The 26,008-nt window shown below is 39.7% G+C and overlaps 2 protein-coding genes across 3 annotated transcripts in view; both read left to right on the top strand.

Annotated features, from left to right (window-relative positions):
• NDUFS4 (NADH:ubiquinone oxidoreductase subunit S4) overlaps positions 1–26,008 on the top strand; it is a 696,041-nt gene that overhangs the window by 6,624 nt on the left and 663,409 nt on the right. The gene's annotated exons all lie outside the window — the stretch shown is intronic.
• Positions 1–26,008, top strand: part of ITGA2 (integrin subunit alpha 2) — a 105,944-nt gene that overhangs the window by 24,957 nt on the left and 54,979 nt on the right. The window contains exon 2 of the mRNA XM_050794089.1: positions 13,228–13,348. Within this exon, the coding sequence (XP_050650046.1) occupies positions 13,228–13,348 (121 nt within the window). The remainder of the gene's footprint in view (positions 1–13,227; positions 13,349–26,008) is intronic.

Below are 26,008 nucleotides of genomic sequence, written 5' to 3'. Positions count from 1 at the left end.
TATTCAGGCTCTTTTTGATTCCGTATGAATTTTAAATATAGTTTTTTTTTCTAATTCTGTGAAGAATGTCATTAATAGTTTGATAGTAATGGCATTGAATCTATAAATTGGATTGGGAAGTATGGCCATTTTAACAATATTTATTCTTCCCAGCCACAAGCATGAAATGTTTTTCCATTTGTTTGTATCATCTAGGATTTCTTTTAGAAGAGCTCTGTAGAGATCTTCCACTTCCCTGGTTATCTGTACTCCTAGGTATTTTATTCTTTTTGTGAATTTTGTGAATGGGATTATTTTCTTGTTTTGGCCCTCAGCTTGGACGTTATTGATGTATAGGAATGCTACTGATTTTTGTATGTCAATCTTGTATCCTTAAACTTTGCTGAAGTTGCTTATCAAATCTAGGAGCTTTGAGCAGAGACTATGACATTTTCTAGGTATAGAATCATATCATCTGCAAACAAATAGTTTGACTTCCTCCCTTTCTATTTGGATGCCTTTATTTCTTTCTCTTGTGCGATTGCTTCGGCTATGACTACCAGTAATATGGTAAATAGGAGTGGTGAGAGTCAGCATCCTCGTCTTGTCCTGGTTCTCTAAGAGAATGCTTCCCACTTTTGCCCATTCAGTATGACATTGGCTGTGGGTTTGTCACAGGTGGTTCTTATTACTTTGAGGTATGTTTCTTCAGAACCTAATTTGTTGAGGGTATTTAACATGAAAGGATGTTGAATTTTATTGAAAGGTTTTTCTGCATCTATTCAGATGATCATGTGGTTTTTGTTTTTAGTTCTGTTTATGTGATGAATCACATTTATTAATTGGCGTATGTTGCACCAACCTTGCATCCGAGGGATAAAACCTACTTGATCATGGTGGATTAGCTTTTTGATGTGTTGCTGGATTTGACTTGCTGGTACTTTATTGAGGATTTTTCTTCTATGTTCATCAGGGATGTTGGCCTGAAGTTTTCTTTTTTATCGTGTTTCTACCAGGATTTGGTATCAGAATAATTCTGGCTTCACAGAATGAGTTAGGAAAGAGTCCCTCCTCCTCATTTTTTTGGAATAGTTTTAGTAGGAATGGTACCAGTTCTTCTTTATACATCTGGTAGAATTCAGTTATGAATTCGTCAGGTCCTGGGCTTTTTTCTGGTTGGTAAGCTTTTTCTTACTCATTCAATTCCAAAACTCACTATTCATCTATCCAGTTTCAATTTCTTTGTGGTTCAATATTAGGAGGTTGTATGTTTCCAGGAATGCATCTATTTCTTCTAGATTTTCTAGTTTGTGTGCATAGAGGTGTTCATAATAGACTCTAAGGGTTTTTAGTATTTCTGTGAGGTTGCTGATAATATCTGCTTTGTCATTTCTGATTGTGTTTATTTTAATTGCCTCTCTTTTTGTTTTTAGTCTAGCTAGCAGTCTATCTTCAGAAAAAAAAAAAAAAAAAAAAGAAAAGAAACAAAAAAAAGAACTCCTGAATTCCTGAATTTGTTGATCTTTTGTATGGGTTTTTGTACCTCAATTTCATTTAGTTCTTCTCTGATTTTGGTTATATGTTGCCTTCTGCTAGCTTTGGAGTTGGCTTGTTCTTATTGTTCTAGCTCCCTTAGGTGTGATATTAGGTTGTTAATTTGAGATCTTTCTAACTTTCTCACATGTATGTTTAACACTATCAACTTTCCACTTAATATTGGTTTTACTGTGTCCCAGAGATTCTCATATGTTCTATCTTTGCTTTCATTAGTTTCAAAGAATTTCCTGACTTCTGCCTTAATTCCATTGTTTACCCAAAGATCATTTAGGAGCAGGATGTTTAATTTAGATGCAATTATTTGGTTTTGAGCAATCTTCTCCATATTGATTTCTGTTTTTATTGTGCTGTTGTCCAAGAGTGTGGTTGGTACGACTTTTTGAATTTTTTTAATTTGCTGAGAATTGTTTTATGGCTAATTGTGTGGTCAGTGTTAGAGTATGTACCTTGTGCAGATGAGAAGAATGTGTATTATGTTGTTTTGGGGTAGAAAGTTCTTAGATGTCTATTAGGTCCATTTGGTCAAGTGTCAAATTCAGGTCCTAAATATCTTTGTTAGTTTTCTGCCTCAATGATCTGTCTAATACTGTCAGTGGGGTGTTGAAGTTGCCCATTATTATTGTGTGGTTATCTAAGTCTTTGTAGGTCTCTAAGGACTTGTTTTATGAATCTGGGTGCCCCTATTTTGGGTGCATACATATTTAGGTTAGTTAGATCTTCTTGTTGAATTGAACCCTTTACATGATATAATGCCCTTCTTTGTCCTTTCTGATTGTTGTTGGTTTAAAGTCAATTTTGTCTGAAATTAGAATAGCAGCCTCTGCTTTTTTCACTTCTCTGTTTGCTTAGTAGATTTTTCTCCAGCTCTTTACTTTGAGTCTACAGGTGTCATCACATGTGAGATGGCTCTCTTGAAGACAGCATACAGTTGGGTCTTGCTTCTTTCTCCAACTTGCCACTCTGTGCCTTTTAATTGGGGCATTCAGCCCATTTATACTCAAGGTTCACATTGATTTGTGTGAATTTGATGCTATCATCATGTTAGCTGATTGTTATACAGACTTGATTGTGTAGTTGCTTTATAGTGTCAATGGTCTATGTACTTAAGTGTGTTTTTGTGGTAGCTGCTAACAGTCTTTCCTTTCCATATCTAGCACCCCCCTAAGGACCTCTTGTAAGGGAGAGGTCTGGTGGTAACTAATTCCCTTAGCATGTGCTTATCTGAAAAGGATCTTATTTCTCCTTCAGTTACGAAACTTAGTTTGGCTGGAAATGAAATTCTTGGTTGGAACTGCTTTTGTTCAAGAATGCTGAATATAGACCTCAAATCTCTTCTGGCTTGTAGTATTTCTGCTTGTAAGGTTTGTTGTTAGCCTGATGGGGTTCCCTTTATAGGTGGCCTAGCTCTTCTTTCTGGCTGCCTTTAACATTTGTTCTTTATTTTATTTTCGGCTTTGGAGAATCTGATGACTACGTGTTTTGGGGATGATCATATTGTCTGGTATATTGCAGGGGTTCTCTGCATTTCCTGAATTTAAAGGTTGTCCTCTGCAATGAGGTTGCGGAAATTTTCATGGATGATATCTTCAAATATGTTTTCCAAGTTGCTGTCTTTCTTCCCCTTTCTTTCAGGGATACCAGTGAATCATAGATTTGGTCTCTTTACATACTCCCATATTTCCTGGAGGTTTTGTTCATTCTTTTTTATTCTTTTTTCTTTATTTTTGTCTGAGTTAATTTGGAGAACTGGTCTTTGAGCTCTGACATTTTTTCATCAGCTTGGTATATTCTGCTGTTAATACTTGTGATTGTATTATGAAATTCTTGAAGTGAGTTTTTCAGCTCTATCAGATGAATTTATTTATTTCTTGAAATAGTCATTTTGTCTTTCAGCTCCTGTATTATTTCGTTGTATTCCTGAGATTCCTTGGATTGGGTTTTGACTTTCTCCTGAACCTTGATGATCTTCATTTCTATTCATATTGTGAATTCTAGTTCTGTCATTTCAGCCACTTCAGGCTGGTTAAGAACCATTGCTGGGGAACTAGTGCTGTTGTTTGGAAGTAAGGAGACATTCTGGCTTTATGAGTTGTCAGAGTTCATGGGCTGTTTCTTTGTCATATGTGGGCTGATGTTCCTTCAGTCTTTGAAATTGCTACTTTTTGGATGGGTTGTTTTTTGCTTTTATCTTCTTTGATGCCCTTTGAGGAGTTCATTGTGGTGTTTAGCGAACTGGCATTGTCTCTGTAAGATTATAGGGAGCAAAGGCTCAGCCCTGCACTCCTGGGCTGCATACTCTAACTCTGAGGAACTGGTACTGGGCCCCCAGCTTTGTTCGCTGGTTCCTCAGGGTTAGGCATCTGCTGCACTGGAGGGGCCAAAGTGTTCACGGTCTATATCGTCCACAACACTCCGATGGGGAATGCCAGCCAAAGCTCTTTGTTGGGGTGGTGGCAGCAGGATCTATGCTCACTTTTATGTGACAGCAGCTGTGGCAGCATGGCTGCGTGCACATGTGTCAGCTGGGTTGGGGCTTCAGAAGGAGCAGGGCGGCAGCATTCCTACATGAGCTCCTGCTGGTGGTACGTGGTAGCAGCACAGCAGGGGCGGGGCACCAGTGGGGATGAGGTTGCCAATATTCCTGTGTGCATTCATGCCAGGATAGCAGGGTGCCCACACATCAGCCGGGGGTGTGGTAGGATGAGCATTCACTGGCAGGGGAGGAGAGACAAGGTCTTCTGGCATGTGTGGGCCAGCAAAGCAGTTTTGGGGGGAAGTGGAGGGGTGTGGGGCATGGGCAAGTGCATGCTGGCAAAATGGTGGGGAGAGGCTGTGGTTGGGGAGGCTGCCGTTGGGGGAGCCTGCAGGTAAACCATTGTGCCTCGGTAGGGGCTGTTCTGCTGGAGCCCTCCTGATGGCCAGGCATTTTCTGTCAGTGCAGGAGCTCTGATGAGGTGCCCTAGGAAGCACTCTGGTTGGGCATCTGAAGCTGCTCTGCAAGCGGCCGTGGTCAGGTTGGAGCTCCTGGAAAGGCCAGGAGACGGGGAGATGCTCAGATAGGATTGGCCCCATCCCACGGGCAAGACTGCCCTGCTCTGTCCAGGTCCAACAGTCACCCTAAAGCTAAAGTCTCCTATAGGAGCACGGCAGGCCTTGAGGGATGGGCGTCTTTGGCCATGTTCTGCCGTTGTCAAACCCTCTGGGCTCCGCGCTGGCTGGTGTCCTGCCTCTGCCACCTCTCTAAGTAGCTCTCTTTGTTTCAGCTCAGGTGTCCGTGGGGTTCGTGAGTTCTGCTGCTAGGAGGCCGGAAGTCCGTGGTAGGAACAAGTGACTCCTCTCTGTTCAACTCACCCCAGAAGTTGCTGGGGACCAGGAAGGATTCCTGGTGCAGGGCAACCCCGTGTAGGGCGCCTAGCTTTCTCCCCCTTCAGCCCAACATCCGCGTCCTCCCTCATCCACTCTCAATGCCTCGCTTGCAAAGACCTGTTCAGAGTGTGTGCCATCCTTCCCAATGTCCTGGTTTCTTGGTGGGAGAGGTTTCTCCCGGCTGCCTCTAGTCAGCCATCTTGGCTTCCGTCTTAGTATAGTTTTTGAATAACACAAAGAGGATTATAGAAAGCATATAAAATATTTATAGAAATTACATTTATTCTTGAAGAGGTCATATCTAAAATTAGTGAAATATTCTTTAAAACATTTTGTTTTTTTAGGCTGGACTCGGTGGCTCATGCCTGTAAATTCCGGCACTTTGGGAGGCCAAGGTGCCTGGGTCTCCTGAGGTCAGGAATTCGAGACCAGCTTGACCAATATGGTGAAACCCTGTCTCTACTAAAAGTACAAAAATTAGCAGGGCGTGGTGGTACACACCTGTAATCCCAGCTACTGAGGAGACTCGAGATAAGAATCACTCGAACTCGGAAGGCAGAGGTTGCAGTGAGCGGAGATCATGCCATTGCGCTCCAGCCTGGGTAACAGAGCGAGACTCCAATCTCAAAATAGATAAATAAATAAACGTCAAATGAATAAATAAAACATTTTGTTTTTTAAATGAAAATAAAGGATACTTAAAAAAATTAAAATAAATCGAATCATTTAAAAATGATTCAATGATTTATTGAACCACAAAGGATAAAAGAAGTAATTCATATATAAATAAGCAAACTAATTAATTTTTTATCTTGAGCAAAATATATAAATTAGTTACCCACAGTCATCTGTGACCTAAAAATATTAAATGGAAAATTTCAAAAATAAACAAGTCATAAGTGTTAAATTGTGCATCTTTCTGAGTAGTGTGACAAAATCTCACTCTATCCTGCCCAGGATGTGAATCGTCCCTTTGTCCAGCATGCTGTCTGTGGCCCCTGCCCATTAGTCACGTAGGAGCCGTCTTGGTTATCAGATCAACAGTCATGGCATTGCACGGCTTGTGTCTGAGTCACCCTTATTTAGTTATGTATGTATTTATTTATTTATTCAGAGATGGAATCTTGCTCTGTGACCCAGGCTGGAGTGCAGTGGCACGATCTCAGTTCACTCCAACCTCCATCTCCTGGGTTCAAGCGATTCTCCTGCCTTACCCTCCCATGTAGCTGGGATTATAGGCATGTGCCACCACTCCTAGCTAATTTTTGCATTTTTAGTAGAGATGGGGTTTCACCAGGTTGGCCAGGCTGGTCTTGAACTCCTGACCTCAGGTGATCTGCCCACCTCAGCATCCCAAAGTGCTGGGATTACAGGCATAAGCCACCATGCCTGGCCAAGTCATCCTTATTTTACTTCATAATGGCCCCAAAGTGCAAGAGTAGTAATGCTGGTATATTGTTATAATTGTTCTATTTATTATTAGTTATTGTTTTTAATCTCTTATTGTGTCTAATTTTATAAGTTAAATGTTATTGTAGATAGGTATATATAGAAAAACACTATATACTGTATAGGATTTGGTGTTACCTATTGTTTTAGGCATCTACTTGGTTGGGGCGGGGGCGGGATGCCGGGACTTAGAACACATTCCCTTAAGATAGAGAGGATTAATGTAATTCTCATTCCTGCACTAAGAACAGTGTTTACCACATCATACTCAATAAGTTTATTGAGTGAACAAAAATTAAATAAATAGGAAAATAAAATCTATTTATTAACTGTGTGCATAAATTCATTAATTTTGTATTATGGATAGTTTTGAATATAGAGAGAAAAACCATAGAATCGTGGAGAAAACATCACAAGTTATCATACAGACATGAACAAGTTTATACAAGACTTATTACAAACATAGAGTTCCATGGACTCAAAGTGTTATTATGTGACCATTTGAGTTACTGAGATGAAAGACATTTATAACCATTGCACTTTTAAGTCTATAGGCATAAATGTAGGGATCCCATTCTTAGGACTTGCCTAGCAAATGAAAGTCAGAGTCAAATGCAACCCAATGGGCCAGAGTTTCCCTTTATATGTTATAAATGTTGTATTTGTGCATGTGACAGTCAGATTAGACACTGCAAATGAGGTTGAAATCAAATAGCTCATGCTTACAGTCCTAGTCTAGGATAGGAGAAGCAATTTTCTTTCTCCCTTATTTTTATCATGATTCTTATTCTTATTCTTATTATTTTGGTGAGACAGAGTTTCACTCTGTCACCCAGGCTGGACGACAGTGACTCGATCTTGGCTCACTGCAACCTCCTTCTCTGGGCTCGAGTGATTATCCTGCCTCAGCCTCCCGAGATGCTGGGACTACAGATATGTGCCCTGCTAATATAGTTTTTTTTTTTTTTTTTTTTTTTTGTATTTTTAGTAGAGACGGGGTTTCACCATGTTGGCCAGGCTAGTCTCGAACTTCTGACCTCAGGTGATCCACCCACCTTGGCTTCCCAAAGTGGTGGGATTATAGGCGTGAGCCACTGTGTTGGCCTTTTTATCCTGATTCTTATTTGTTGCAAGTGTATTATAATACACTAAAGGAAAATTTAAAAGCAGCGACATTACACTCACAATTGTACTCTTTGCTCTGTTAATATTCACATATATTTTTACCTTTTTCTTCTATTCTGAATATAATTTTGTATTTTATTTTTGTTAAGCACTTTCATCCTCTTCACAACTGCTGTTTTTTTAATGGCAGGATACAACTCCATCTAGTTTATATGCTACTATTTGCATATTCACTCCCCTAATCTTGGACATTCAGATAATTTTAATGGTGGTCATTAAGAACTAATTATTTTAGATTGCCAGAAATCATTAAAGCTGTTTAATATATATAAAGTGTGTTTTCTTAGGCCACCTAAGACTGAGAGATGACATAAAATACGAAATTGTGATTAACAAAATAGAACTTCTGTGGCCCAACCACCTACTTACACACACGGAGAGCCTAAGTGCCTAAACACTGTTTTCTCATTCTTCAGGAGTAGAGAACATTCTTCCAGACTCTAGAGCATGGTTCTCCTGGAAACTTTTGCTGCCCCTTATTGTATCCCCTGTGTCCTGGTCACTTGCACCATGGCCCCTGCCTTCTGCATGCCCTAGTTGCTCACTATTCTCTGCCCTCTTCCCTGTCAATCCTTCTGTAGCTACTGAGGACCAGTCCCTCAGGCATGGGAGAAATGTGCTCCACCTTCTTAAAGTAATGACATTCTGTGCTCACATTTAGAGATAGGCCTTACAGTTCTTATGTTTTTATTCAATATTTAATGGAGACATTGTTCCCCCTAGAAGTGCAGCATGCATCTTCAGGAATGGGCCAAATTGCAATCTGAGAAGCTATGTCAAAACTACACCTCTCTTCCCAAGTTCACCTCTTGCTTTTGGCCTTTACTCTTTTCTCTTAGCCTGAATTTCTTCCTATGTATGTCCCTGGGCACCTTTTGCAAATGAGTCCCTTCTATGAAAAACCCATCCCTACCCCTGGCCCTTCAGTGTATATAGATATGCTCAAATTTGCATTGACCACAAAAGTTAGACTCTTTTTTGCCACCCTTTACTAAAAAAATGCATCCTTCAGTTCTGACACTGATGTCATAGACATCAATAAACTTCCCTTGCCAAATTTTTGTGGTTGAATATAAAATAACGTGTTTTGTTTTATACATTATTTATGCTCTTGTTGTTAAAAGACTTTTTCCTTTCTGAGTTTCACTGCTTTTTTTTTTTTTTTTTTTTTTTTTTTGAGACAGGGTCTTACTCTGTTGCCCAAGTTGAAGTACAGTGGCACAATCACAGTTCACTGCAGCCTTGAACTCCTGGGCTCAAATGATCCTCCTGTCTCAGTCGGCCATTGAGATTACATGTGTCAGCTGCCATCCTTAGCCTTCGCTGCATTTTTAGAACACAAGTAGGTTAACTATATTCAATCCCCAATCATATATTTCTCTTTTGAATTATAACTTAAAATCAGGCTCCAGAAGAAAGTAGAATACATTTCATATTTATTAAAATTAATTATTAAATTTTTTCCAAAAAAATTATTTCAGAGATGGTCAGGAATCCTCAGAAAAGGAGATCCTGTAAATTTTTGTTTATTTGATTTAGAGACAGAACCTCTGTCACCCAGTCTGCAGTGCAGTGGTGCCTTCATGGCTCACTGAAGTCTGGACCTCCTGAACTCAAGCAATCCTCTCATCTCAGCCTCCCAAGTAGCTGGAACTACAGGCATGCACCACCATGCCCACCTAATTGTCTATTTTTTATAGAGATGTTGTCTCATTGTGCTGCCAAGGATGGTCTTGCACTCCTGGATTCAAGCTATCCTCCTGCCTCAGACTCTAAGAAAAATAAGAAATCTACAGTAGTTAACTTGTATTTGATTATCTGGTTTACCTATGGATATTAAAATGGCAATCAGCCTGTTATAATCTAGGATGAAACATTATCTCCTTTATAGTGTGAAAATAGAGGAAACTAGTTAACTCTACATGAGGTAAAATGTTTGTATTTGGTGTAAGCTTTGGTGAGATTTACTGGAATACTTTGGCCTGGTTATAGTCAACACATGGATAACAAGATCACCTTTGTTAAATATGTTGAATTTGCTATGCAATTATTGCATTTCCAGGCATTCACATGAAGACAAAGAAGGAAGATTTATACTGTGGGTGATAATAGGCTCCTGGCAAAGCCCAAGTCAGCTGAAGACTCACTGCATCTCATAGAGAACTAGAAATGTATAGATTAATGAAGCAACCTATGACTTTCTGTGCCAGACTTTTCACCATCGCCATACTCTTCTCTTTCACACCCTAGGCCTGTTTAACATGATGTTTCTGGTGCCTGGGATGAACTTTGCCTTCCTCTTTATGTAGTGAATTCCAACTTGTCCTCCAAGATCCAGATTAATTGCTACCTCCTCTGTGAAACCGTTGAACTTAGATTTACCCTCTTCTCAATACTGAGCTCAAGGCTCTTTTCACCACTCTTTATTTTAACACTTATACATTTTGATGCCATCTTTTTAGTAAAATTACCATAATGGAAATGCAAAGAGAGCAGGGAGAGTTTAGTTTTATTTATTTGCAGTATCCTCAGTACCTTAAAAAATTCCTGGTACAAAGGAGCTGTATAAACATATGTTGAATGGTCCATTTTTTAAGTATGTATAGACACATGGGCATGGTTTGGGGGAAGGAAACAAGGTGAACCAAATATGGTTCTCATTATCCATATGATTCAGTTGAGCTATGAGGACAGACATCAGAAGATACAGGCATTGGGATTGCAAAGAAGAAATAGATGCTGAATTAGACAGAATACTTCCATTAAATTTTTATGAGCTATTTAGATATCATATGCCAAGTGTGAAATGATGACAGAGAATTGAGTTGTAAATACATATTAAGAGAAAAGTATAGAGACTTGAGATTGTCCAGATTTATCAAAAGAGGCAGGATATAAAGGGCAAGATTTAAGTAGCAGAAAAGAGGAGATTTAGTATCAATGAAATGAAGGGATGGTGATAACAAAGGACATGCTTTGTGAGTAAAAATGAGCAGATCATTTATTAATAGAAATTCTGGACAATAAAGTTGAGAGATAAGCCAAACCTAGACTCAGAGTGGGTGACATTGCGCAAGAAAGACATTTAGCCTTCATGAGTTTCAGTTTCTTTATTTGTAATTTGTTAATAATAGCTTGGTTTTGCTGTTTCACAGGATTGTTGTGGCACGCAAATGAGTCAGGATGATTCTGACATAGGCAGACATAAGCATTAAGAAACAGTAGGATGCAATTTGGAATAAACATTATAATTTAAATAGAGGAAAAATACTGGAAGGAAATACATCTGAATTAACTGTACTTACAGTAGAATGAAAAGATTATGAATGATTTTTCCCTCCAGTTTTCTTTATATTCCAAATCATTATTGAAGAACACATAGTAATTAAAATGCATTTTATTAAAAAAATTATCATAGGTGCTGAGAAAGTAAGAGTGAATAAAAGAAACAAGGTTTGACTCCTCAAGGAGCTTACATTTTAGTAGGCACAGACAAAATAATATGGATATATAAGATAATTTTGGATAATTGCTCCAGTAGTGATACGGTGATAAAGAAGGTTGCTGCTGCTACACAGAGGGGAGAGGGAGAGCAGAAACCTATTTGAGCAAAGTCCAACATGCCGTGTTGGGGGAGGATGTTATAGGCAGTGGAACAGGCAGCTGCAAAGCGCATGAGCAGACTGAGCTACATGTGTTCAAAAAACCGAAGGAAAGTGAGTGTGACTGGAATGCAGGGATGGAGGAGGAGAGTGGTGGGAAGTGAAGTCAGAAAGATACACCAGGGCTCGATCATGAAGGACCTTTGAATCTACAGTGAGGAAATTGGATTTTATTCTCAGTTCAATGGCAAGACCTAAGTTAATAATATACATATATGCATATATAGTAACACATATATGCCTATATATGTGATAAAATTGAACTGCTAAATGATAAAATGAACTCCATCATAATTTCCTGCCATTATATAATCTGCCCAGTTCTAATTAATGGGGGGAAATGAGGTCGTTGTATATACAGTCACATGTGTCCTTTCCAGCATTAGGTATTTTAAAAGTGAAAGCAGTTTGGCATCATCTCTCCACGCTAGTATGTTGGATGATTGATAACATATTCAAATACCATTTATTGAGCTCTCCACAATGGGGTGAAGATAAATGTTGATTGAAAACACCAGTATTCTGCATGCCAATTCTGGTTCTCTGCTTAATTTGCTGTTATATTCTTTTGCATTTTTTATTATTCAAAAATAAAAAGGAGCAATGGTGCATATGAAAAATAGATGTTAAGGAGAAAATTTGCAGATGTTAAGCTTTGTAGATTTTGCTATAGAGTATTTCAGAATAAGTATTTATATTTCTCTTCATGGCAGCACATTATTTGTAAGAAATAAAGAGCTGAACTCCTTGTGTGGACAAATCCCTGATAGAGTGATTTTGGCACTTACAGAGGCACGTTAACTACTTTAAGTCCCTGTTGCTTCATCACTGACTTCATTATCCTTTTGGAGCACTCTACAGAATCTGCTCCCAGAAATGCAGAGGCCCAATGGAAGAGCGAGCCTTTTTCTTCTGACCTTTTAGTGCCTAAAACAATAGACATATGAAGCACTGTGCACTTGTAATGCTGCCTAGAAAGTAGGACATTTCTTTGTGACAGCACATTTTAATAGAACTTTGATGTCAATTTTAAAGAGTCCATTCTGTCTTCAGTGTCTGCGAAGGTAAATATTGATCTTAAGCAACATGAGGCACATTCCCATCTCCAGAGAGAGCATTAATGTGCACACAACCTTCTTTCTGTAGGATGAAGAACTGGCAGCATTAATGCTGTCAGTGCCAGACAGAGAAACATGATTTACCTTATCCTTTCCTTCACTTCCTTTCCATCAGAAATAAGAATTAAAAAAAAAAAAATAAAGTCTATCAAGGCTTTATCTGCCTTGGTCTTTGTTCTGTTTTTTGAAATGATTAGCATTTCTTAATCATTCAGAAAGAAGCATCAAAAACAAAACCACTTTTGACAGTTCCCACTGGAATAGAAAAGATATGACACCAATCCCTACATTTTCATCCTCAAAAATGAGAATGATCCCTTCTGAAAGAAAATGATACAATTTTCAACGAGCTGTGATTTTCTGTCTCCTTTGATGTAGTCATCAATGCCTTTTCAACAGCTGTTTCATATAGAGTCCATGTCAAGATATTCAAGGTGATTCAGACTAAATAGATGATACTCTTCAGCCCTTGCCCTTGGGTGGCTCAGAGGCTTGTTGTTTTGGGAAAGACAAATATAACTCAAATTACTTAAGAATACTTAGAAGTAATTTAGTGATTTTAAGTCTTGTGTTCAAATTTTGCCTTCATCCTTACCTCTTTCCAGCTGTGAGATATGCTTATCCCCTGGAACCTCAAAATTCTCTACAAAACAAAGATAATATTAGTAACTATTTTCTAGGGTTGCCATGAAGAGATTAATAATATAATGAATTATGCATATGTAGTATTTAGCTTGGTGCCAGGCCTCCAAATAAGTACTTAAAAAGCAGTAGTTACTTTTTCTGGGTAATCGTTGATAAGTAATAATTATTAGGTCAAGCAAGTTTTCTTAAAAATGGCTTCGAGAATTATATGACACACTTATATTTATGAATTGTAAATATGTGCTGTTTCATATTTTTCTTAATAGGCATTTTAAATTGTTGTTTGGCATACAATGTTGGTCTCCCAGAAGCAAAAATATTTTCCGGTCCTTCAAGTGAACAGTTTGGCTATGCAGTGCAGCAGTTCATAAATCCAAAAGGCAACTGGTAAGAATATTCTCTTCTTTATGATTTCAATAAAAACACAAAATAAATTTCATATTTGACTTCAATTGCTTTTTCAAATTGGTGCCTTTAATAAATGTACTATAAATGGGTGGCCCTCAAATATTCTTAAATGAACAATCTTACTTTGAGAGTTGACAACTGCAGACTGATCATTAATGGGATGGTATAATGATTCATTTTTAAAAACCTGGATAGAAAATTGTCTCTAAATATTCAAAAGCAATATAATACCAGTTTTGACCATCTAATACATAAGTAGGTAGATTGATAGATAGAATGATAGATTTGTCTTCATTTCTTATCACGTAAACTGATATTCATTGAACTTTGTAAATCATCACCAAGTTATTAATGCTATCTCTGGGCCATTTCTAAATGGTAGAATTGTTCCCTAAATTTTTTCTTTAGCAAGGTTTTGTCTACTTGCTTCGTTCTAAGTTAGCCTTCTCCTCTCCATGTGGTGAAGGGTCCTCACAAACATCAATGCAAAATGTACAAAGGTGGCTTTCTCTAGCATATTAACACCTTTTATTTTTGCCGCAAAGTGCCCCCAGTCTTTTCATGCTATGTGATGGTTGCATTTTCAAACCATGGCCATTCTACCCAGGTGAAAAACAACCACCTTGATGGATATGGAAATCTAGTTCCCATAATAATAATGCAAGTGAACCCAGAGAAATGAGGTAATTTGAAAGTTGTATTTGGGAAGAAGAGCTGTAGCTCCTATTCTACCAGAGTTAATGCCCACTTGTGGACACAGGTCCTGCCATGGGGACTTTATCTCCTTGTTGCAGCAGAAGGCTCCATACTATCCCCACTCACCTTGGAACTTCAGATCCTGAATCTCCATGCTGTAGAGCTCTTTTCAATGAGTAAATGGGCTGTTGTTGGCTTATCAAATAAGAACTGTAATGTATGGCGAAGTGCAGTGGCTCACACTTGTAATCTGAGCACTTTGGGAGGCTGAGGTGGGAGGATCACTTGAGCCTAGGAGTTAGAGACCACCTGGGCAACATAGGGAGACCTCATCTCTATTAAAAATCTAAAAATCAGGTGAGTATGGAGGTGCATGCCTGCAGTCCCAACTACTCAGGAAGCCAAGGTGGGAGGATCGCTTGAGCCCAGGAGTTTGAGGCTGCAGTGAGCTATGTTGGCACCACTACACTCCAGCCTGAGTGACAGAGTAAGATCCTGTCTCAAAAAAAAAAAAAAAAAAAAAAAAAAAAAAAAAAAAAAAAAAAAAAAAACAACACTATAGTTCATAAGCCTTTTTTCTGTGTGAACTTCCATTTGATACTCTAAACAATTGAATTCAAAGAAAGGTTCAGGATCACATGTTGGGGCATGCCTGTCTATTTGATGAGGAAACAAAATGAAATCATCCCCTGAGAGGGCAGCATTTCTCAGGAGGTGTCTTGGAGGATGTAAATCGTGAGCTGGGTTTTAAGCAGTGGGGATGAAGAGGCTGGAGATGAGTATTAACTAATGTGAGGAGACTTGGAAAACAATGCATGTAGAGACAGTTTATCAATCATCTGGAAAGATAAGAACATCTGGTTGGAAACTAAAGATTAGCAATTACTGTAACCATTTGGGATACGAGAGAGTTGCATGTCTAACAATTATCAAGTGATGCTTTGATAATTATAAAGTGGTGAGGAGGCTAGAAAGACGATATGGTCGGTATGTTTTGACCTTGGAATCTAGCAGATGAAGTAGCTAGTGACCCACAGTTTTACATATTCAGCCCTAATTTTTTCCCTCAGACTGCTATATTAAACAATTCATTCAATGTCTCCACTTTAATGCCCAGTAGACATACCAAACTTAACTGGGAGAACACAAGTATCTGATTTTCTGCACAAGCTACTGAGGCCAAAAATCTTGGCTTGTCTTCTTTCTCCTCCCCTATATCTTATCCATGAGCCAGTCCTGTTAATCCTATCACCAAAATACCAATTATACCTGGCCATTCCTCACTGTCTCTCCTGCTGCCACCCTGATAGAAGCCAACACCAGCTCCCACAGGCACTGCTGCAACAGCTTCTCCACCTGCCTTCAGCTTCCCTTCTTGCCAGCTTTATTCTGCTCTCTTTGCTCTAGCCAGTGTGAACTGTTAAAAACATGGCTCGGCTAGGAACAGTGGCTCACATCTGTAATCCCAGCACTTTGGGAGGCCACAGCAGGCGGATCATTTGAGGCCAGAATTTCAAGACCAGCCTGATCAACATGGTGAAACCCCATCTCTGCTAAAAATACGAAAATCAGCCAGGTGTGGTGGCGGGCACCTATAATCCCAGCTACTCCAGAGGCGGAGGCAGGAGAATCGCTTGAACCTGGGAGGTGGAGGTTGCAGTGAGCCAAGATCATACAACCGCACTCTAGCCTGGCTCACAGAGTGAGACTCCATCTCAAAAAACAAAAACCACAGCTCATTCCCTAGATTAAAATTCCCTAAAGGATGCTCTGTGATTGGGTGTCAGCCTGGGGTGTCAGCTTGTCTTTCCTATTATCATCTTTTACACTTTCTCCTTTGCTTTCTATGTTCTAAGGACTAAGTCTTCTGTCTGTTCCTTGAACATGCGTAACTCATTGCTGTTTCAAAGCTTTTGCAAATTATTTTCTCCTGCCTGGAAGAGTCTTCCCTAAGATCATCACTCAAATAGTTTTCATCTTTCAGTCTCAGCTCAAATGTTTCCTCCTCATAGACCTTTCAGAGCAACCCTATCTATATAGCACTCAACTGCTGAGTCACTCTAGCTTTACAGGTGCATTTATTTTCTAACAATTAGTACTATCTTAAATGATATATACTTGTTTATATGCTCATTATCTGTCTCCTGCCACTGTCTCTGAGTTCAGGGACATTGTTTTGTTGACTGCTGCATTCTCAGCACCCAGACTGATATCTGGCACTGAGTAAAGGATCAATAATTATTTGTTAAATGACTAAATGGAAGTCCTAATTCTAAATGATTCATCCCAAGTGCTATACAAAGTGAGCTATAGTAGACTGACTTAGGACGTATGAAGTAAAAGGGAGCTTCAGATGAACTCCACTGTTCTAGTCCATAGACATGGCCTAGCTGAGGACATCTGGCACTGAATTTGAAGTGATTCTTTTAAGTAACAGCTTTCCTGGGCAGAGTAAATCTAAGAGAAAGAGCCAACATCAGTAATAGACATTATTGAAGGTGATAAGCCTTTCAAGGATTGTAAGGGGCTCAACCACTGGCCATGCTGCAGGTTGGAAGTTGAACAAGACGAAAAGGGACACAGAGTTGAGAGGATCCCACCAGGCAGAGTCCTGGGAACACGAGAGGCAGCCATATCTCCTTTCTCTATCTAAGATTACCTCTAAGTATCCAAGACATTGTTAAAAGACAAGTATATTTGCAGTTTATAGTGAGATTTTAGTGCTGGTAAGACCAGGGACACCGGACATTTCTAAATGCTGCCTGGACCTTCTCATGACATCACTGAATGATGAATAAACACAGGACAATAGGTCTGGGAAGCAAGGCACCACTCTATTATTGGCTGGGCCAGTGCTTTGAACAACAGTATAGAGCTTTCTGGCAAGGTGTAGCACTGAGTTTAGGCTCAAGGCCTAATCACCAGATGATACAAGCATACCCCACTATGCAAGAGGAAGAGACAGCACCTGTCTGACCTGAAGGGCTGAACCATATGGAATTGAGAAGCAGGAAGGACAGACAACAAAAGTTGGCCAGGCAAGTCTGTCTGGGTCCTTTTGTTGGTCTGGTCTTATGAAGCAAAGAAATAAGAGACGCAAAACCATGGACATGATTTTCTGAACTACATGAGGTACAGAAAGTGCAAAACATAGTTGCTGGCCTTAAGGAGTGTGGAATAGAGTCAGTGAGGAAGATTTTTATGCAGAATAGACAACTTTGAATCATACAGAAGACATCACTCAATGTAAACCCCTTGCAGTTAATGGTGTTGGTTTTCTTTTAGTGTCACTAGCTATAATCACTTAATATTAAGAGCTCATATTCTTTTCCCAAGGCTTGGATCATTAGAGAGACAAGGTTTTCTCATGACCCAGCCCTGCCAAGGTACCTTGCCACAGAGGGCAGGGCTGTGGCCAGGATCCAGGTGAGTGGGTTATCCCATTACAGTGCTAGAATGGGCCACGTTAGGACAAGGAGTCTTCACGACTCTAGGCTCAAGGAAAATCATATGAAACTTGGAACCCAGAATTGCCTGTTTGTTTTGACAATGGGCCCTGTGCCCTTCTCTACTCTTAATTTATGACAGTTGCATAGGCATTATGGAAGTAGCAGATGTGGGAAGGACTGTTTAAACATTGACTTTCCTTCTGATACTAATCAAGTTAGCTTTGGACACAGAAAGTGGTATGACCATGAATTATTCCTTTGCAAATTGTGAGTCCTTTTTCCATGGATTTATCATATAATACATGCACATGTGCACGCATGCATGCACACACACACACACACACACACACACACACACCTTTGTTTTCTTTATTCCCTTACTTCTTATTCTGAAGCTGTCATTTTGGTACCCTTTTCCTCTGCTTACTTTGACTTCCTTTATAATCTGTCTGTCTAAGTCCTGACTTCACGCCTTTCCCTCAAACAACCCACCGAAGCCTCTAGTCTGAGTATTCTTAAATCATACTCTGTTATTTTTAAAGTATAGTTTTAGCTCTTTCATGTGTGCCATGTTTCTAAGAATTTATCGGCATATTTACATCAGGATCTACCAGATTTTAACAAAATAATCTTTTTTTTTTTTTTTTTTTTTGAGACGGAGTCATGCTCTGTCGCCCAGGCTGGAGTGCAGTGGCCGGATCTCAGCTCACTGCAAGCTCCGCCTCCCGGGTTCACGCCATTCTCCTGCCTCAGCCTCCCAAGTAGCTGGGACTACAGGCGCCCGCCACTTCGCCCGGCTAGTTTTTTGTATTTTTTAGTAGAGACGGGGTTTCACCGTGTTAGCCAGGATGGTCTCGATCTCCTGACCTCGTGATCCGCCCGTCTCGGCCTCCCAAAGTGCTGCGATTACAGGCTTGAGCCACCGCGCCCGGCCAACAAAATAATCTTAACTCTTTTGCTAGTTTCATTTATGAGACTTTCATTGCACTATGAACTTCAACTCTAGAAACAGTGGTGACATGGCTTTGATAATTCTGGAGCCTTTTTAACAGTCTCAGGTGAGCGGGATAATTTGAAAGCAAGCTGACCTCCCAAGCAGAGTACCTGGGCAGCCATCTGGCTGTAAGTAAGGCTGTGGTCTGTTCTCTTTTCAGTGTAGGCGGAGGGCCATTGCGCTTCAGAGCCCTTACTTCACACACAGGATGTTCCAATGTGGATGATGCAATTCTTATCACAAACAATCTACAAAGGATTGAGATATGTTTAAAATCATTTCCTGGAGTTTGTGGTGATATGCACTCTTTTCGTTTGTCTAATCTGAAGGCCTGTTGCAAGAACAATCTGAGCTCATTATGTGACTCAAAAACCAGGGAGAACTGCAATCACTTGTGTGAAGAGGACTGACTGGGAATTAGGGTATTTCCAGCTGTAGAAATGTCTCATTCTAGCAAGGACTAGTGTATTCTTTTTTCTTAAAGAGAGAGGAGAAATAGAACATGTGTCATAGCAAAAAAAAGAAAAAAAAATCCACCTATATATGAGCTTATAGTTTTAATTTTTTAATTGAGAAAAATTTTAATAAAGCTCTATGTGTGTTATAAATATAACATTGTCATCCATAGATGTGCCTATAAGAGAACTTTAAATTAAAAAAATAAAGAAAAAATGTTTAATTCTATAACAGACATCAAAGATTATGTCACTTGATACTTCGGTAATAACAACACCTGGTATTTATTGAGTACTCTTTCCTTGCCAAACATGTAATACCCATAATTACTCTAGGAGCTTTGCAAAATTATTACCCCCTTTACAAATGAGAGGAGTGTGACTCAGAAAGGTTAAGTAATTAACCTAAGATTACAGAGCTGATGATTAATAACGATAGGGGAAGCTAATGCAAAATGAGATAAAACGTTCCAAATGTACATATTTTTGTAAGTATCCAAGAAGGAGAGTGACAGGATGTAACTGGCATTTATAAATAATATTTAAATTTTATTTTAACATACACTTTATGAAGAGAAACTTTCAGAATATTGAATGGAAAATTCTGTTACAGAATTTATAGCGTCATTGGCTTTACCATCAAGTGTTTCCTGGGCAAAGATGATAGTCACCATCCATCTTTTCATCCTCTCATAGACAGGAATTTCTTGTATAAATATACTCAGGAGCCAGAGCACAAAGGTTTTCCCTCAGCTTCCCCACCACCCCTTGGGTGACTTTGGGAAAGTCATACAACTTCTCTGGAGCAGAAAGTATGCCCTCCCTATCAAACTGGAATGTTATGAGCACCTTGTGTGGGAATAAAAGTAAAGCACTTCAGGGCCCGGCTCGGTGGCTCATGTCTGTAATCCCAACACTTTGGGAGGCCAAGGCGGGTGGATCACTTTAGGTCAGGAGTTTGAGATCAGCCTGGCCAACATGGTGAAACCCTGTCTCTACCAAAACTATAAAAAATTAGCTGAGCGTGGTGGCAGGCACCTGCAATCCCAGCTCCTTGGGAGGCTAAAGCAGGAGAATCACTTGAACCCAGGAGGCCGAGCTGAGATCACATCATTGCAGTCTAGCCTGGGCGACAGAGGGAGACTCCGTCTCAAAAACAAAACTGGGTCCTCCCTACCTCTTCCTATCCCTTCAACCAATTATCATCTGGCATGGATTAGCTTCCATGCATATTGATTAGCTTCTGTCCATTTCTTCTTCTTTTTGGCCAAGAATGCTATTCCAATCCTCTTTCCAAAACAATCATGTCTTTGTCTTTTATGATATAGCCTTTTAAATATTAGCCAATTATCATCCTTTATATCTGTTTCAAAGATAAAAGTCTCTTGCCTTAGGTTGTCCTGGCAGTGCCATTTAACATGCCAGCTTCATTTATTCACAGAGTTTGCTTTTATCTTAGTTGATTTAATTAAATTTATTTATTTATTTATTTGAGACAGAGTCTCAGTCTGTCACCCAGGCTGGAATGCAGTGGCTCAATTTTGGCTCACTGCAACCTCTGCCTCCTGGGTTCAAGTGATTCTCATGTCTTGGCCTCCTGAATAGCTGGAATCACAGGCCACCATACTCGGCTAATTTTTTTTTTTTTTTTTTTTTTTTTTTTTTTGAGATGGAGTCTCACACTGTCACCCAGGCTGGAATGCAGTAGGGCGATCTCGGCTCACTGCAAGCTCCTCCTCCTGGGTTCATGCCATTCTCCTCCCTCAGCCTCCTGAGACTGCAGGGACTACAGGTGCCCACCACCATGTCTGGCTAATTTTTTGTGATTTTAGTAGACACGGCATTTCACCGTGTTGGCCAGGCTGGTCTCAAACTCCTGGCCTCAAGTGATCCCATCTCAGCCTCCCAAAGTGCTGGGATTACAGGCATGAGCCACTGAGCCTGGCTCTACTTTTATTTTAAATTTATAACATATACATTCCTTTTCTTCTTCCATTCAATTTTATTTTTTACTCATAACTTAATCCAGTGTTTGATTCTGTAAAGACATTAGAAATCCAACTGTAATATATTCTTACACTTCTATTTTAACTTTAAATACTTATTGTTAAAATTTTTATAAATAGTTATTATGCTATTGCTGTACAATTAAGCCATCCTCAGCACTATTAATACAGGTATCCAAAGTGGCATGTCTCATATCAACAATGACAACCCCCCACCGAGAGGCAGAGGTTGCAGTGAGCCGAGATCATGTCACTGCACTCCAGCCGGGGTGACAGAGTGAGACTCCATCTCAAAAACAAACAAACAAACAAACAAAATTATGGTAGGAAGGACACTTTAAATATCCCCTGATTTACTTCTTCATTCCTTCACTCTGGATACAAGTTTGTGTGTGCACCTACAAACACATGAATACATACATACCTATTGTTTGTGACTCTCACGTGGGACAGATATGTTGCTCCAGAATGTCTGGGGTGCTTTAATGATCGGTAAAAATCCTCCATGCCTCACCAACAAGTCTTATAATTTTAAGCTTTCCTTTGTGATAATGTGTGAATATCTGTTTCTGGAATAATGTTCATTTACAAAGGTGATTAGAACTTACACACACACCCTCCTAGTATCTGGTTGTCAAAGACATTTACATCCATCTATCTCCATCTAAAGAAGGATCTGGGGAATGCTAAGTGGCATAAGTGGAAACTATTTATTAACTTGCTATGCTCCATATGATGGGAAAGCAAACAGTGCTCCTCTAGAAGAGTTCTAAGGGAACTTAATATGGTAAAAAGAACCAGCGATTTTGAACAAAAGGGAAGGAGTGCAGATATATAGGCGTTGCTTTTCCTTAGACCCTTAAAGTCTATTTCTTTAAATGAAAACATAAATAGTTATACACTTGACTCACAGAGTGTTTATAAGGATCAAAGGAGATAATGCACATAAAAAATGCTTTATGAGCTATAAAGCAGTTTACAAATGTTGCTATTCTAGTTTTTGTCATCGATGAAACAACCATCTGCCAAAGCACCTAGTTGCCCATGGGCTTTGATTTGCAAAATGTGGTAGTCTTAAAATTATCCCCCTCTTTCCCTTCAATAGCCAAGAACAGGAATTTGTATTATCACAGGGCTTTACGGTTAATATTTTAGCTTTTGATTTTAACTTCTAGAAAACTACTTGTTGGATGACAAGAAGTAACATAATCAGTTTTTATTGATTGTATTTCTTCTAGTGCCGAAGCTAATTTCTGGAGTTTTTATGAGACAGAACAGTTAGCTTAAAATGTTTTAGCAATAGTGAAGTTGGTGGACTCTTTATCATGAAACTGAAAGACGTTGAAGGTCTAGCCATCCCGCTAATTGAGGAAACAATGTGGAAGCCTAGAAGTCTGAGGCAAAATAATGAGGCCTAAATATTAAAATTGCCTTTCAATATATGCCAAAGAATTTAACTATTAAATTTATAATAGCAGTATTTCTAAATAAGACCTGAAAAATGAAATGACTGTCTTTACCTGTCTTCCTTCTTCCCAGAGACGGGCAGCCTTCATGGGTGAATTCTTTCCATCACAAACTCATTTTGCGTTTACCGGCAGAAAGCAGGTATCATTTAGAGCTCACCAAGCACCTTGTGTTGTCCATGGCCTGGAACTAAACAATATAAGAAACAACATTTATATACTAGAGACTTTGAAAATTTGTACGTCCATGTAGATATCATGTAGCTACAATAAGTTTCTAATCCAAAGTAAAATATCTCCTTGGATGACCTCTCAAACTTAAAATATCTCACAGTGAACTCTTGAGCTCCCCCTATCGCAAAATCTTGCTCTACTGACAGCATCCCCTTTAATCTGATGGTAGTGACAAGTTTTTTTCAGTTTCTCAGCCAAACATCTTTAGGCTGTCTTTGACTGTTATTCATTCATTCATTCATTGAAAGACCAACTCCTCAAGAAGTCCTGCGGCCCCTACCATCATACTGTGTCTAAAACAAGACCACCTCTTACCACTTTCCCTTCTGCCAGCCCTGTATGAGCACTCCATCATCTGTTGCCTGAATGATTGCAGTTGCCTTCTAAGTACTTTACCTGACTCAGCTGTGCTTCAATACTATCATTCCCAACGGTGTGGCCTTCAAAATTCTCTAAAATATGTCAGATCACATCATGTTGTACTCAAACCCCTCCAATGGCATTCTCATTTCCCTCAGTTGGAAAGCTGAGGCCTTCTATTAATCATTACATACAAGTCACTACGTGATCTATCATTACCAGTAGGACTACCACCTCCTTCCGCTACCCCCTCACTCATTCTTTTCCAGCCACAGGGTTTTTGCATTTGCTGTTCCTGCAGCCTGGACTATTCTGCCACTATAGTCTTAAAGTTTGCTCTTTAACCTCCTTGAAGTTTTTACTTAAAATTACCTTCTGAGTGAGGCCGTCCCTGACCATTCCAATAAAGATTATACTGCTCTCCACCCCACATTCCTAACTCCAGCCTGCTTATTTTACTCCCAAAGCACTGATCACTACCACTATATGTTTTACTTACTTACTACATTTATTGTCTATTTTCTCCCACTAGAACGTAAGCTCCTCAGGCTAGAAACTGTTTTACTAATTTATTCACTAGTATATCCTCAGTACCTAGAATGAGGTCTGGTACATAATAGGCCTGGCCACCATGTATAGACTCACAGATTGTATACTGCACAAGGCCTGGACACACCATATGAGGAATGGTGCCCACTGGAGTTGTGTATCATTTCAGTCCCTAAGAGCGCAATAAACGTTTGTTATAAAATTGAATAAAACAAAATGTTTTGCCCTACTATCTTAAGTACCTCTGTCAGTAATCTCTGGTAAAAATCTCGAGTATTGAAGAAAACACTTGGAGAATTTACAGACTCACAGACCAAAGGAAGATATTTATAACAGCCCCTAGATTGTGGGTTTAAAACTGTCCTACCTACACCACCATAAATACTGCTTGCTAACTAAACAAAGTATTTTGAATTCCACTGGAGGTAGGCAAATTGGCTGTGTTTTGAAAGTCTACATAATCACTACTTTCCCACAAGATAATTGAACAGTAAGTGTTATTTAAAGTAGTCTTGGAATAATTCCCAGTTTCACTGAAGGAAAAGAAAAGTTTATATCTTGGGATTTTGTTTTGTTTTGAGAATCAGCACACACGCCTGTTCATGCAACTCTTTTGTCTGGTTGGGATTAAATTAAATCCATTACTTCAAAGAGGTTTTGCCATACTTCAGCAGGTATACTTACCAACATATCCTATTTCCCACCTTGGTAACAGTCTCTCGTGGTGTGTCTCTTCCTGCATGTAAGATTTCGTAGAGAAATATAACAGCCTCCCTCATCTTCCTGTCTGATTAAGTTAAGAATGTCACAATTTTCTTGGAATAGCCATTGGTGATGTCATTGCCTCTTCTTATGAGGGTGAGTTGTCAGGAACTAGGATTTCACTGAGGCCTTAGGGTATGAATGAGGAGGAGAGTCTGCTGGAAATGTTTCTAGTAAAGAAGGTAAGCAAAGGTTAGTGACTTCTCTGTAGTCACCAACATGACCTGTAGCCTACTTACTAATGTGGTTCACAATATTTAAGAAATGAGTCATATATGATGAAGAAACCCTTGTTCTTCAAGAGTTACCAAAATGGCCTGTTTTTCCACTATTTTCTATTGCCTTGTGTTAAGAGTTTAAGATAGCATAATACTGTCAGAGATGTATTTGCATGTATCTTTCGGGGAATTTCAAGTGCTTTCACATCTTTCTTGTTAAGTGGCACGCAACTGCACAGATGCTTACTTTTCTCTTCTTTCTGATTAACTTAGAAGAGCTGCAGTTTTCACAGAGGTGATCGTGATGTTATAACCCCCCCTGAGCTGCAAGGTTATCAAATCCTGAATTCTTAGATAAGGTAGTAGGAGGTGACAGGGAGAGTGTCCAGGGAGTGCTTAGTTGATAGAAAAAAACAAATAGTCTGCTCAGGGAGAAAACAGCGAGTAGTTGCAGCTTTGCGACCGGAGGCTCTGATGAATGAAACAGTTAAATTTTAGATCAGACACACTCCTCTTTTGTTTCTTAGCAAGCCTCTCTTGGACTGTGGTGAGGATGATTGGAAATGTGCATAGTAGAATCACCTGAATTTGGCATTACCATTTGGTATTGTCTGAACATACCCTGTTCCTACCTGCCATTGAGTTTGCAGTTGGTGTTGTCTGAACACACCTTGTTCCAACCTGCCATTGAGAACAGTGTAGCCTAGGCCCCACAGTATGGATGTGCCCTCACAGGACAGCTGTGCTTGGTGTCCAGTCTACAGCCCCTTCATATATCACACAGCCACACACCCCTTCACATAAGTGTGGCCTGACTCCCTGTGTCTGGTTTCTAATCCATGCTAGTTCTAGAATCCACCTCATCTGCTAAGATCATTTTCCCAATCTGGGCCCTCTGCCAGGCCTTCCTGCAGCTAAGAGGAAGGACACTAGCCTAAACGTTAAGAACCTGGGCTTCCGCACTTGGTTTTCACTAGCCATGGGAACATGAGCAAGTCACTCATCCATCTGTGTCTCAGTGTCTCAGTGATTCCATCTGTAAAATGGAAATAGAGTAAAATGGAGATGAGATCATCCCCAGTGACTGGGCGCAGTGGCTCACACCTGTAATCCCAGTGCTTTGGGAGGCTGAGGAGGGCGGATCGCTTGAAGTCAGGAGTTCCAGATTAGCCTGGCCAACATGATGAAATGCGATCTCTATTAAAAAAGTGCAAAAGATAGCTGGGCGTAGTGGTACATGTCTGTAATACCAGCTATGGAGGTTGAGGCAGGAGAATCGCTTGAACCCAGGAAGTGGAGGTTGCAGTGGGCCAAGATCGCGCCACTGCACTCCAGCCTGAGTGACACAGGAAGACACCATCTCAAAAAAGAAAAAGATAATCTCAGGCTTCTTCTGCAGATGAAATTAGATAATCACATAGTACCAGATGTTGAAAAATTTACTATAATT

The sequence above is a fragment of the Macaca thibetana genome, chromosome 6, assembly GCF_024542745.1.
Source record: "Macaca thibetana thibetana isolate TM-01 chromosome 6, ASM2454274v1, whole genome shotgun sequence".
Lineage (NCBI taxonomy): Eukaryota > Metazoa > Chordata > Mammalia > Primates > Cercopithecidae > Macaca > Macaca thibetana.
Note: the sequence above shows the minus strand (reverse complement) of the source record. Positions and strands in the feature narration are given on the sequence as shown.